Source organism: Salvia splendens, chromosome 3 (genome assembly GCF_004379255.2).
Source record: "Salvia splendens isolate huo1 chromosome 3, SspV2, whole genome shotgun sequence".
NCBI lineage: Eukaryota > Viridiplantae > Streptophyta > Magnoliopsida > Lamiales > Lamiaceae > Salvia > Salvia splendens.
In genome coordinates this window covers 30,522,931-30,538,577 of record NC_056034.1, presented here as the reverse complement: position 1 = coordinate 30,538,577, position 15,647 = coordinate 30,522,931, and the positions used below count along the sequence as shown (strand labels likewise).

The 15,647-nt window shown below is 37.9% G+C and overlaps 1 protein-coding gene across 1 annotated transcript; it reads right to left on the bottom strand.

Annotated features, from left to right (window-relative positions):
* Nucleotides 1-14,561: 14,561 nt before the first annotated feature.
* Nucleotides 14,562-15,086, bottom strand: LOC121796854. Its single transcript, XM_042195627.1, has one exon. The coding sequence runs from the start codon at nt 15,084-15,086 to the stop codon at nt 14,562-14,564; it is 525 nt and encodes a 174-aa protein (XP_042051561.1).
* Nucleotides 15,087-15,647: the final 561 nt, after the last annotated feature.

Below are 15,647 nucleotides of genomic sequence, written 5' to 3'. Positions count from 1 at the left end.
CTCTGAGACTTTGGGTAGAGCACTATACATCTAGGCAGCCATGTCGGGAGAGGAAACCGGGCTAGCTGTGAGTCATGCTCCACACCCAGCACATTCCCAAGCATCCAGGGACAAGAGAAAGTGGGTGGGACAGCGAGCCCAACCCGAGCCTAAGTAGGAACGGGCAGGGACTAAGCAGGCCACTAGGTGGCGGATACCAAGCTACCCTGGACCATTCAAGGGCAACCACCAAGGTCCGACCCATTCCCCAAATGCAACAAACTGCATGGCGGCATCCTCAAGATAGGGACGGATGCCTGATTCAAGTACAGAAAGAATGAGCACCTTACTAAGCATTGCCCAAACAAGACTCCAGGGATGGGAGCAAATCCTCACCCGTCAGCTCAACGCCCACAACTGCGCGCAATGAATGTCCAACCTGGAGTAGATCCACATCAGTCATCTAAGAACCATCAGCCGAGGCCTAAACTCCTAACACAGGCTTAAGCTTATGCAATGAGGCAGAAGCAGCCAGAGGTAAACCAGGGAAATTTGGCAGGCATGGGTAAGCTCTTCAACGCACCCGTTATGCTTTTGTTTGATACTGGTGCTTCACATTCGTTTATTTCTACAAATTGCGTGACTACTTTTAAACTCGCTACTAAGGAATCAGGACATAGGATGGAAGTATCTTCCCCAGTAGGAGGTCGTATAGAAATTTCTCGTAATTGCTCGAAGTAAGAAATCACTCTGGGCGAACATAAGATTGTAGCGAACGACTTGAGTATTATGATCATGTGGGATGTGGACATAATACTAGGAATGGACTGGCAGGCTGAAAACCGTGTCACGATCCTGTTCAAAGAGAGACAAATTTATTTTAGAACCCCCGAAGGTGAAGCTACACGCTTTCACGGAATTTCTATAGGAACGCGAAAATCTATAATCTCGATGTTGCAAGCCAACAAGTTGATAGAGAAAGGATGCCCTGCATACCTTGTCTACCTGAACAAAGAGGAGAAGGAAGATAGAAAATTGGAAGAGGTCGACATCGCTCGTGATTTTACAGATGGGTTTCCTGACACACTACCGGGTCTGTCGCCAGACAGGCAAGTGGAGTTCACTATAGATCTAGAACTAGGATCTGCCCCGGTATCGAATGCACCATATCGAATGACCCCAAAGGAACTAGACGAACTGAAGGTACAGCTGGAAGAACTCCTGGACATGGGATTCATCAGACCAAGCGTCTCGCCATGGGGAGCACCTGTACTGTTCGTCAAGAAGAAAGACGGGACCATAAGAATGTGTGTGGACTACCAAGAGCTTAACACACTGACTCTAAAGAACAAGTATCCCTTACCTAGGATCGATGATCTGTTTGACCAGCTCAAAAGAGCCAGCGTATTTTCTAAGATGGATCTGAAATTGTGATATCACAAGCTGAATATTAAACCTGCGGATGTGCCAAGACGGCCTTCCGAACCAGATATGGTCTCTATGAGTTTACTGTGGTGCCATTTGGACTAACGAATGCACACCGCTAACGAATGCACCAGCGGTGTTCATGGACCCGATGAACCGCGTTTTTTATCCGTACCTCAACAAGTTTGTCCTAGTCTTTATCGAAGATGCGCTGATAAACTCTAAGAATAGAAAGGAACACGAGGAACATTTGAGGATTGCCCTAGAGATGCTACGGGCGGAGATGCTTTACGCCAAATTCAGTAAGTGTGAATTTTATCTCGATGAGGTTAACTTTATTGGACATATTTTGACGGCAGAAGGGATCCGAGTGGACCCTGCAAAGGTAGATGCGGTACGAAATTGGAAAGTAACGAATACACCCAACGAAATCCGAAGTTTCTTAGGACTAGCTGGCTACTATAGAAGATTCATTAAAGGATTCTTGAAGATTGCACGACCAATGACTCAACGACTCAAGAACGGAACCAAAGTCTCATGGTTTCCTGAGTGCGAAGCAAGTTTTCAGCTGTTAAAATAGAAATTGACCAGCGCACCCGTACTAGTAGTCCCAGAGCCAGGGACGGACTACGTTGTCTATACAGACGCCTCCAAGAGCGGACTTGGGTGTGTGTTGATGCAGAATTGGAAGGTGATCGCTTATGCGTCACGGCAACTCAGGCCACACGAGCTCAACTATCCAAAGCACGACCTAGAACTAGCGGCAGTGGTCCATGCTTTAAAAATTTGGAGACATCACCTATATGGAGTTAGGTGTGAAATTTTCACGGACCACAAGAGTCTCAAATACTTCTTCGAGCAAAAGGGCTTGAACATGCGACAGAAAAGATAGCTCGAATTAGTGAAAGACTATGACTGCGACATAAATTACCACTCGGGCAAGACTAACGTTGTGGCAGACGTGTTGAACCATAAAACTCAGCACCAAGTAGCAGTCCTGTTCACCCAGGAAAAGAAACTGCTACGAGAATTCGACAGAATGAGTTTAGAAATGGTGCGAGCACTTGATACGGTAGAAGGTATAATTTCTACTGTAGTAGTGGTTCCCGATTTGAGAGGCAGAATCATCGAAGCCCAGAGACAGGACAAAACTCTAGAGATGTTGCGCCTAAAAGTGAGAACGGGCGAACAAATGAATTATCGGGAGGAGGCAGGCAATGCACTCACGTTTGTGGGAAGATTATGTGTGTCAAACCAGGAAGAGCTCAGAAACCAGATAATGAGCGAAGCGCACGATACTCCATACACCGCCTACCCAGGGAGTATAAAGATGTATCAGGATTTGAGGAAGAAGTTCTGGTGGGACGGCATGAAGAGAGATATAGAATCTTTCGTTGAGAGATGTCTTGCATGTCAGCAAGTGAAGGCACTGCACCAACGACCCTATGGGAAGTTGCAGCCGTTGGAGATTCCCGAATGGAAATGGGAACACATAGTTATGGATTTTGTCACGGGATTACCAAAATCTCAAAGAGGAAATACTACAATTTTGGTGATAGTCGATCGCCTCACTAAGAGCGCCCATTTTGGTCCACCTCTTGCCTCGGTTGACATTGGTCCACACACATCAGTATGAACGAGCTCTAGTATTTCTTTGGCCATATTACCTTTTACCCTAAAAGGTCTCTTAGTCATCTTTCCTTCTAAGCAGGATTCACACGTGGAGAATGACTCTGTTTCTAGACCTTTAAGAAGGTCTTGGTCCACGAGAGTTTGAATCCTTCTTTGGTTGGCACAAGAGAATCCTTCTTTTCTTAATGCATTATTGAGTTTTGATTTGGGATCATTCAATTGTACAGATATGATTGTGTACAGATTGTTTTCCATAATACCACGATAGATATAATTACCATCTTTCTTAATAATGCAATTGTCATTAAAAGAAATCGAATATCCATCAAAAACTAATTTAGAAGCTGAAATTAAATTTCTTCTAAAAGAAGGTATCAACAAAACATTCTTCAATATAAAAAATCTATCACTACTAAAACGCAAATAAACGTCTCCCACTGCAAAGGCCGCCACTTTAGTAGCGTCGCCCAGTTGGACCTCGATCTCACGATCATATAGCTGCCTTGTCACCTGTATTAAGTTAGGATCAAAACAAATATGAACAGTAGCTCTTGTGTCAATAACCTAAGTATGAGATGATATCGAAGCCAAACATGACTCGACAACTAGAGCTTGGTGCATACCTGTCGCCTTGGCCCTTTTAGGGCAGTCTGGCTTCCAATGCCCCTTTTCTACACACTTGAAACACTTTCCTGTTTGCTTCTTGTTTGGCTTCCTCTTCTTCTTTCCCTTAGCATCCTTAGCGGCGACCTGGTTCGTCACTTTCTTCCTTCCTGCACCAGGCCTAGGGCCAGAGGAACGATGTGTCGAACTAACCATCGCTGCCTTAGCTTGGATCATGAAATCCTCCGCCGACTGAAGTTCAGTCAAATTCTAGATATATAAAATAATTAGGAAACTATTAAATTATTCTTGTCCATATCATCTATGAGTAAATAAATATATTTATTTCCATAGATACAGTTTATAATCAAAATATTCCTAAAATCCAGGGAAACTTCCCAAAATGTTTTATTTCTATTAAATAATAATATTTCAATGATTTCTTTTAATTTCTAGAATTAAATAATCATAAAATAATATTTCATCGTTATCTCGTCGACCGAGGTTCGCACGATCAACGACGACAAAAATCACTGGAACGGCAGTAGGCCGTCCAGCTTTCACCGCTAGCCCACGACAGAACGCGGCTGCTTCGGTCTCCCTTTCCGGCGTGAGTCATCATTCAACTCTATGATGCGCATGGCATCATTTGCTCTCTCCGTCGCCGTCGCCCAGCGCGCAGCCTGCGCCTCGTTGCTCCGAGCGAATTCCCTCTGCTGCCGGCGATGTCACCTGAACCAGTAGCAACCGCACATGGTGGTGCTGCTCTCGGTTTAGCGTCACACAACCTAGGGTTCGACTAGGGTTAGGGTTCTGTTTTTGGGGTTAGGGTTTCCCGGCAGCAAAGCCAACCGTTTCCCTCATCGACGGCATCAGTGTCGGAGCCACACCAGCAAAGACTGGCTCTGATACCAATTGAAGGGGTTGGCAGCGGAAGTGTGCATACAATAAATTAGATAATGAATGCGATCTATTTATTAGATTATTTAGACAGATTCTATTCGCGCAATTATCACATGTATCATGCTCATAACTCAAATAAATCATGCTTTAAGAATAATTGAAACCTAAAACCTGCTTTTCTATGGATTAGCCATTTTACCTTGATGATTCTCCAAAGAATCAAAGATAGCTAGCGCCTTATCCACGTGAAGATCTTGAGTACTAAACCACGGATCTTCTGACTGGTTCCCGGACTGTATACTGATACCAGGGATCTATGGAAGGTTTTGGATATGGCCTCCCCAAATTAGCTTTTTAATAATTAAATTGAACCCACAATTTAATATAAACTTATATTGGAATATTACGAGCAACCACTACAGAAGTAATATTGCACCACCAATCCAAATCCGAAATTATAAGTAATCCGGGTTTCCATTGTTTGTCATTTATTTCCCGCGCTTAAGATAGAAACATCCATTAATTAATTATTGTCCGTTATAGACTTAATTAATTAACATCTAATTAATTCCAAGAGTGGACTCAGCAGGAAACGCTTATTTATTATTCATAGAGTAATCAAACTCCAACTAGCTAGGCTCCGAATAATAAAGCCTTATTTCGAGCTCCACTTGAGTACGTTATCAAACGAGACTCACCTCGCGAACGATTCAATATAATAGCAATCCTAGCACCGCTAGATATTAATCACCACTACCCAATATACCAGGATTATTGGGTTGCGAAAACCCTGCACCATTTGGTAAGTCATTGTAGTGCATAATCAATACCGTACGCTCAATGCTAACGTACATTGATTAAGAAACAAATAATTATCAGGACCTCGTCTTTCAGTAAATAGCATAAAGACTTGTCTCGCTGTTAGATCCAATTCAATGCTCTACCACACCAATGTCATCTTATTTCATTAAGGCTTAGATATATGCGGACTGACATTGTAACTTTTCACGATAGGTAGTCTAGGCCTATATGGGTTGTGAAATTCTTATTTTTCTTTGTTCAGAACTGACCGTGTTACCTTAAAGTCGACGACGACCACAACCGGTCTATTAAAACAAAGATTTAGACTTTGTTAAGTTACTTATACATTTAAATGTAAAACATAACAACATTATGACAAAAATAACCTGTTTTATTCCTTGGAAAATAAAATAAGAGTTTTTACAGTATTCAATCAATTGAAAGGTGATTTCTACTATACAAACTCCTATAAGACGAGGCTGAGATATAGGTGCTATCCAATAGGATGCATGCATTCTTTCTAAAGAGAAATAGTTCAAGTAATAATTAGCGTGTTACGCTATTTATTTTCAAAGGATAAATTGCTCAAGGGAAAGTGAGGACAAAACGAGTAATTGAGTTGAGGAATAAGCATATCAGGTGGGCTTTCTGCTAAGATTACAGTTTTTACGAAAAGTATTTTTATAGGCTTTCGTAACTAAGTATTCTACGAGCTTTCTATTCAAGATATAATTGTGGGCTTTCTTTTAATATCCAACACTATAGTATAGATATAAAGAAAATACTTGTGAAATTATGAAATATCATATTTTCTCAAAATGGAGTTATGATTTTTTTAAAGTTGTTGTCATGCCATAAAATGTTTGTTTATGAGGCCTATCTGTTGGGGCTATATGCCCGAGGGTTTTGTCGATGCCAAAACTAAGTAACTAATTCGGTTCCCAATGGGACCACAAATCTTGTTCGTAATAACGTGCACAAGAGTTGTGAGCCATCCAAGGTTGGCCGACTATGGTGTTCGTTGAAGGTGGCCACCTTCATGTTATATGATTCTCAGATATGGTATGAGTTTTGAAGAACTTAGACTGATCAGTCAGACTTTTAAGATCACGAAGAATGTAGTATGCTCGGGTCTTTTAAGAAAAACCCCCCGTGTGATACTGTTGATGAATGACAACTATATAATGTATGTTTTGCTTTTTGGCACGTGTCCACTGAGGTATCATGTACTCAGCCCTGCATGTATTTATAAATGTGCAGGTTGAACGTCAAGAGAAAGAGTATTGATCGGAGTCGATGTTATTAAATAATCAAGTGGATCTTCCAACGATTCGTGTCTTCATACACGAAGTCGTTTAGTAAGGACTTATTCCGTTGTTCTTTTGTGAAATGAGAATTGTAGAATCTCACCATCGAACTCTGATTTATTTGATGAATTGTTACATTCTAGCTTCGAACCATTTAATCAAGTACTTGGCTTCTTTTTCTATGATATCTATTTAATAAATCTAAGGAGATTTACTTAAATAATTAATTACTTATATTATCCAATATAGGAATTTCAGAATTGATAAGTTTATCTTGGATAATGGTTATCGAAATTAATTTTGGATTTTCCTAGATAGAATTTAATCTATCTAAATCCTCTTAGGATTATTCTAGATTTTACATGGACAAAATCAAATCTTAAAACTCAAGATAAGACTAACCTTGGATTATCATTATCTAAATCATACCAGGATATTTCAGAATAAAAATAAATTTCTCCAAATCCATAAGATAAAGATAAAATCCTATCATTCCAAGATTTAAAAAAAAATCTTAGATTATTTAGAATAAGAAACTAGAATATATTGTATCTATTAGCATTTATTCTAGATAAAATTAATTTTATCAAAATTCAATTAGATAAGGATTATATTGTATTATCTCTATACAAATTTATCTATGATATTTTCTAAATAGAAATAAATCTATTTATATACATAAAATTAGGATAAAGTAGAATTAATATTAATTAATTCAACTAGGATTTAACTAGATAGAACTAAATCTATCTTAAACCCAAAAGATAATTACAATACTGGATTAATAATTATCTAAATCTTCTAAGATATATTCTAGGTAGATATAAATATATCAATATCTATAAGATAGAGATAAACTTAATTATCTAAATCTACTGGGATATTTTCTAAATAGAATCAATTCTATAAATATCCACAACATAAAGATAAACATGAATTTTAATTATCCAAATCTACTAAGATATATTCTAGATAGATATAAATCTACCAATATCTACAAGATATGAATAAAATTAATTATTATTTATTTTAGTCCATCTAGGATTCACTAAGATAGAATAAACTCTATCTAAATCCCCATGACAAAAATAAATTTAATTATCATCATCCAAATTCATCTAGGATTTCTCTTGATATAACTAAATATATCTAAATCCATAAAATAAGAATAAAATCCAAATATAAATAATTATTTATCTAGTCTATCTAGGATTTATTCACGTAGAATTAAATCTATATAAACCCATAAGACAAAATAAAATTAATTATAATTGTCCTAGTTTATCTAGGATTTATCTAGATAGAATTTAAACTATATAAATCTAGAAAATAAGGATAAATATCCAATTGATCCATAATTTAATTAAAAATTTAATTTTAGGTAATCCAATTAAAGATATATTCCTATCTTATTCTAAATCATATGTTGAAAATTATTCAAAAACTAATTTTGAATATTTCTCCAAAATTAGTTCCTAGGGTTTAGGAAAACCCGAACTAATTTTGGAAATGCAACCACACGAGGCCGGAAACGCTGCTGCTGGGCTCCCACTCGAACTGCAGTCGCTTCTGGAGTGCTCGACTTCGCTTATCGGAACGTTGCTGTTGTAGCAACCTGTTCAGCTCCGAGTATCTGTTCAGCAGTCAAAGCCGTCTCCACGAACATCGCGGTGCAATTCTCCACTTAGTGAATTATTCCATATTCACGCGAAATAATTGCAACCAACGAACAAATTTTCGCGGTGGATTCATGCGGTGATACATAATAGAATTCATCAATTAATATGTATGGATCTAATCATTACGTCTATGTAATGATCCCAATACATGATTGAATGCCCATCAAATAAGTTATATTAAGGGCGATCTCATTATTACGCACAAGAGAAGTCAAAGCTTATAAAAAACTTCGACTATACACCGCAAGAAAGAAAAACAATCCAAAAGTGAATTAAATCACTTAGTCATTGTAATGATTACACATACTGGGAAAAGGTTAAACAAGCAATTTTCATCACGTAATAACCCATTGATTCTCCCAAAATTGTAGCGCGATTGTTACATATAAAAATCGCATATATCGATTAATATTTTCACGTAATCAAAGGAAATGGGTGATCATATATCAAAACACCGCAGCAACGCATAAAAACATGCATTCAACCAATTCACGGAAAATGAAATTAATCTACATAATCACAGCTAAAAATTGGCTCTGATACTAATTGTTAGGGATTGGTACCCCTTATACAGCGGAAGTCATGCATTCACAAATAAATCATACATATGGATCAATTTATCACATGTTACAATCAATTGCATGCTAGAACACATATCATTCACAAATAAGAAATCAAAACCCTAGTTCATGAATTTCTACAGTTTAGAATTACCTATCTGATTCTCTAAAGAATCGTCGATTGCTTGCGCCTTCTCCACGAGATGTTCTTCGTACTCAACCACGAACCTTCTAATCTGTGTCCCGAACTCAGAATCTGAAATTTGGGTGGGCAAAGCTTGTCAGAATCAAACGGACTTAATTAGTGAAGAAGACAAAAATTAAGTTATGGGGAGAACTGAAAAAAATACGTTCAATCCCAGAGAGAGAGGAACGAAATTTTAATAAAAATTAATTTGTCTTCTCCCAAATCTCCTTTATATAGAGTTATGATGTGCCAGATTAGGGATCTATGGAGGTTGGACTTGGGCGAAACCTGTAGGACTTTTACTAATTAAATTGAGCCCCAATTTAATACAAGTCCGATAGAATATTATTATCAGCCACTACAGAAAAATAATATTGAGTGCCCGTCCAATCCCAAATTACGAGTAATCCGGGCTTTACCTCTTTTATTTATTATTTCCCGTGTTTAAGATATAAATATTCATTAATTAATTTAAGTCTGCTATTTGACTTTAATTAATTAATATCTTTTTCGAAGAGTTGTCTAGTTCAAAATCTTTATTTATTATTCTGGAATAAATTCCAACCGGCCGGGTTTCTGAATAATAAAACCTTTTTCGAACCCCTCTTGAGGATATTATCAAACTGGACTCACCCAGCACACGATTCATTGCAATAACAATACTAGCACCTTTAGACATTGATCACCACTACCCAAGATATCAAGATTCTTGGATTGAGAAAAATCTGCACCATTTGATAAATCAAAGTAGTGCATAATCAATATCGTATGCTCAATGTTATATCAACAATGATTAAGAAATAACAATCACCGAGACCTCGTCTTTCAGCAAATAGCAAGAAAGACTTATCTCAACTGTTAGATCCTTCAGTGATATACCACACCAGTGTCATTTATTTCCTAAGGTAAGGAAACATGCGGACTGACACTGCAACCTTTCGCGATAGGTAGCCAAAGCCTATCTAGGTTGTGAAATTCTATTTCTCTTCTACAAAGAACCGACTGCGTCACATTCTGTTAACATCGTTCACGACCAGTCTACTGTGCAGAAGAATTAGACTTATTTGCTTCTTATACATTTAAATGTTTGAGAAACTATATTATTTCTGCCTTGTATACTGCCAGTAGTTGTAGTGTTAAAAAATAGTGCATCAATAAGCCAACTTATACTTAGTCACTGAAAAGTTCTCATGGACGTACTCATCCACATCATGCTTGAGGAAGTTAATTACAGCACATCTATGCACATAAGGGATTCCAGTCAACTCCAACTTCCTACAACCACAGTGCCTCAAAGCAGGAGTAACAACAAACCTATCCTGGAAGTGTCTGACTTCAAATATCCCACCTATTGAAGGAATAGTTGTGCAATTTCTGCTCTCATAAATCATAGAATCAATTTTTTTCCGCACTTTTGGGCATATGCTTGAAAGTGATATCATTACCATCACCTCAACATCACTTTTTATGTCAACTTGCTCTACTGACCATGGCTTCTTAAAGCTAAGCCTCTTCCACCTCTCAAATCCTAACTTGTTCAATTCCTCTACCAAATCAAAATACCCAAACCTATCTGGATCAAAACCAACACCTATTGCTGCCATTTCTCCACCTGAATATTTCTCAAACTTCTCATCTTGAATAAACTGCCCCCCCTCCCACATGAAAAAATATGCCAAATGGCTTCCTGATATGTTCAAAAATAAATCTTATCAAATTTAACGCAAATGGGTAGCACTATGTAAAAGAATCCGACAAAATACGAGCAAAACGATGCAAATTTGGACAAGATACGAGTAAAACGAGCACAACTATGCTAAATGGGGGCCATAGGATATAGAAAATCAAATTACATTACAGTGGGGACAAATGAATATTTAAACCTAACCACATGGGACCATTTCTCAAAAAAAAGATGAAATAACAAATGTGGGGAACAACAACTTCAAATTTGTCCATAAAGAAGGTTGGTTGTCACACTTACGGGTACACCGACATCGCACAAAATCATTAATATGCTGCTCGCGTCGTAGTCGCTTCTGGAGAGGAAACCCTTGCAGCTCGTCGTCATCGCCTTGGTCGCCGTCGTCGTAGTCGATGTGGTGGGCGGCGGCGACGGCGGCGTGCTGGATTTGGGATAGTTGGAGTGCTCGGTTCATCAAACAATTTTAGCGTTCAATTTTGGGAGGATGGGAGTGTTGGATTTGGGAGAGTTGGATTAAGGGAGTTGAAACGATTGTGAGTAAAAATTATTTTAAACTTTTTTACCAACTCATCGGCCACTAAGTAACTCATCGCCCACTAAGCAGCCACATCAGATTAATATGCCACGTAAGCGAGCTACACAGTCGGAGAACCCGACATGGGAAAACGGCAACGTCCGGTTAAGTTCATGATATTACACGATACTTTCAAAATTGTTGGGAAAAACTGAAATTTGTGGAAAGTTCATGACTTTTGGAGCAATTATTCCTTTTTTATAAATGTTATCCATTAAGAATCACACATTGTCAGTTAAAGGATATCCCTAAATGTTTGATTTCACATTAGTACTATTTTGGGTAAACTAACTTCATAATTCACTAACTAATTTTACTTATATTTTATTATCTACTGATATATAAAAGTAGGACTTACAATATATTACTTCCTCCGTCCCACAAGAATATGCACAATTTTCTCTCTAATGAGGTAAGACTCATTCTCCACTAACAATACTTTAATTACTTTTTTATTTCTACTTATGTCTTACTTTACCAATTGTGCATTAAAACTCATGTCCAACCAAAAGTGCATATTCTTGTGGGACGAAAAGAATATAAAACTATTTGTATTGTGCAAGTAGTAATAGTTAATAAATTTATTAGCATATGAATATATATTATCTAAGAAATCTTGTTGTATTGATCCTACCGGTATTTTCCAAAACAATAAGGAATATACCACAGAAAAAATTGAAAATCAGAACATTCTTCAGCTATTTCAACACACGGTGACTCGTTGAAAACAATTAGCAGTAAAATTGTACAAACATTACGTGTAAAATTAAATATTTTAATGTTATTATTTTTAAGATATTCAGTCCAAGACTTATTTAATTTTTTAGTTCCGTCACTTAGTGGACGGAGGGAGTATGAGAAACAAAAAAGTCCATCCAATTAACAAAGAATAGTGGTGACTGGTGAATTTATATGTTTTCTATTGTTTTATATTTACATTTATACGTGGAATATAAATTCATATAATAGTAGCAGTTACTTATATGAGGCAGAATAGCAAGTAGCAATACTAGTATTTATGAGACTGGTATATGCCCCATGTGTTTTACTAGTACATACTTCAAGTGCCCATTTAGGGCATGGGCAACGCGTGGTCTCAGACACGTTCAGCCTGGATGCAATGACTGCGAGCCGTGTTGTGGGTCGACGTATCGTCGAGCCAACTCACGAGTGAGAACTGTCTCGCCCCATGTATCACGATCTTTATATTTTTTTTGTATTTATTTATGCATAAAGATATTACTAGTGTTACGGTATATGACATTTTTTTTCCCAATAGCCTCTTTAATTTTATTGTGTATGGCCAACCATTCCTCTTTAATGTACACTTCGAATAACACTTTTCGTCTTATAAAGTAAAACACCACGCATACATATCGACACATTCCTCCGATCCATGTCTCCGCCTTCCCCTTGCCTTTGCGCATCACCACATTCACACCAATCAGATGGAATCTTCTTTCCTCCAACCCTTGCTCCTCAGTCGTGTCATTGGTCAGAAAGGGATGTTTGAGTTTGAATCCATTGTAATGAATTTACCAAAAAAAGTTGAAGATTCTGATCTATTGAGTTTGAAGGGGTGTGAAGAATGATGAGGAGAGTATTTATAGATGAAATATGCCGACAAAGATCCTACTTAATTCAGTAAACTCAACAAGTTTTTGAACTAGTTTATCGAAAATCTCATTACTGAACTTGAGAATTTGTGTTAGAAAATGTAAATGAATATGCGAAGATGGATGATTTTGAGGGATTATACTTTCCCTAATTATGTGATTGATTAGTACGAGTATATCTTACGAGTCAGTTTATGAAATCAAGTCAATGAAATATAAATAATTCGTTTGTCTAAAAAAATAGTCTTATATTTCCATTTTCATTCATTACCAAAACAAGTTTCATACTACTAAAAATAAAATGACAAGTTACTCATAATATATTACTCATTTACTATTATTCTTCTTTCTCTTACACTATTCCAATTTTCTATTTTCCTCCCATACTTTATTCCGATTTTCTATTTTTCTCTTGTACTTTACTCATTTTATTTATTCTGCTTAATATGTGAGAGTCTACCAATAGAACTATTTTTGGTAGACGAAAAGAATACCTATTACTCACTACGTCCCATAGAAATGGGTTATTTGGGATTGGCACGAGTTTTTGAAATTGTATAATTATGGCACAAATAAATAATAAAGTAAAAAGAATGAGAAAAAAGTTGTATAGACTATTTGTATGAGACGGACGTAAAAGGAAATATGGTCTATTTCTATGGGACAAACGAAAAAAGAAATATGACTTATTTCTATGGAACGGGAGTATCAGAGCATCTCCTATGGCGCCCCTCCGGTAGGACGTCCGGTCGGACACCGGGAAGGGCGACGGGACGTCCGCCGTTGGGAGGTCGGAGGTCGGATACGGACGTCCCGTGAGGACGTCGGGTGTCCCTCGGACGTCCCGGGGACGGGCGGGTGGACGGGCGCCACTGTGGCGAAGGTCGGACGTCCCGGTCGGACGTCCGATATTTGATTTTTTTTTTTTTTTTTTTAAATTCTATATATACGGCTCGTTGAACTTCATTTCATTTGCACCACTTGTGTTAACAAGTTTCTCTCTTCTTTTACTACAAATTTCATTTCTACAAATTAAATTATTGTGATTTTTTTAATTGCGGGATGTCCTAGTGGGAAGGGCGATGGGAAGGGCGGATATAGCAGGGGATGTCCTAGTGACGTGGCAGTGGGGTGGGAAGTCCTAGTGACGTGGCAGGAGGTGTTTTTGGGATGTCCTAGTGGATGTCCGAGTGGGATGTCCGTCCACTGGAGATGCTCTCATATTCCAATTTTTTTTTTACTCAAATTAACTTGGAAGTGTGATGTCATCTCTTATTTTATGAAGTACAGTAGAAAAAAAAAGAGTAAAATCCTCGTATCAGCAGACCGATCAATCATTGACAACTCTAAAGTGGGTTATATTAAGAGAAAATTAGCACAATGCTAGATAGAAACATTTGCATAATTGGTAACAAAACATTCAATTAGATTATTTGAACTGCCATCCAACATTATTAACTACTATAGTATAACGATGACACAAAAATATGGAGTATTAAAAATCAGTAAACTGTGAAATTACCTCTAAACCGCGATCTACTGTAAAGATAAACTAATTAATTAAGAATTACTATAACCTCAGGCGTCGGATCAACGGCCGACGATCGACAGCAACGCTCTCTTCACCGAGCTGCCACCGCCGCCAATCCCGAGGCATATCCTCGACGATCGGAGATCGTCCGCTCTCTCGTCGAACGACGATCCGAAGCTGGAGGCGCGTCGCCTTCTGCGCACGTGAGCAGGCGTGGAGATCGGATCGGATTGCGAAGACGAAGACGAGGTCGAGGAGGAGTGAGAAACTGCCGCCGCTCGCTTCGGATTCATCCTCCTGAAAAGGCTGTGGAGGAGCAGCTTCGATCTGGATCCGCCGCCGGCGGATTTGGCGATGCCGGCGGTGAAGTAGGACGGCGGCGGCTTGAGCGGCGGGATTTCGGAATTCGCGGCGGAATTGTGTTTGGGCGTTCCCGGACGCGTCTCCCAAACGAAGGGGACGGCGCTGGGGGCGGCGCCGTAGTAGACGCGGAAGGAGGATTCGCGAGAGAGAAGCTTCGAGAACAATTTGTCGTTTTCCGGCGTGATTTTGAAGGATTTCTCTTCGCGGCTGATTGAAGCCATTTTTATGTATCTACGTTAGAGTTTATTGAACTGGAGTTTCATTTAAATATGCTTATATAGGATTTGGGCTAGGGTTAATTTAATTGACAAATACTATTAAATGAGGGTCAATTTTTTTAAATTGGACTATAAATTTGGTTTCTAATAATAGAAGATTGCACATTTACTATAGTCTATAAAAATAAAATATACTTATAAGATGTTTTTGGATTAAGATTTGAGATATTTTTCATCTTATAAAATGGACCAATTTTAACTGACAAATATGCAATGAGTGTCAATTTTTTAAAAAAAATAAAATAAAATGTACTGTACATTTGGTACTCTAGTAATACAAAATTCCATATTTACGATAGTTTATAAAAATAAACTATATCAAATGTTTTTGGAATAAGATTTGAGATACCTTTTCATCTTTTATAATTATTTCTTTCCTATTTTGGCATTTTCAACTTTATAAGAACAAATTTGACCATATCTACTTATTTGTATCTCTCTAGTCCATGATTTCTCTCAATTCAGTTTCTTAATAATTAGTCTTATTTTATGCAATAAGTCAAC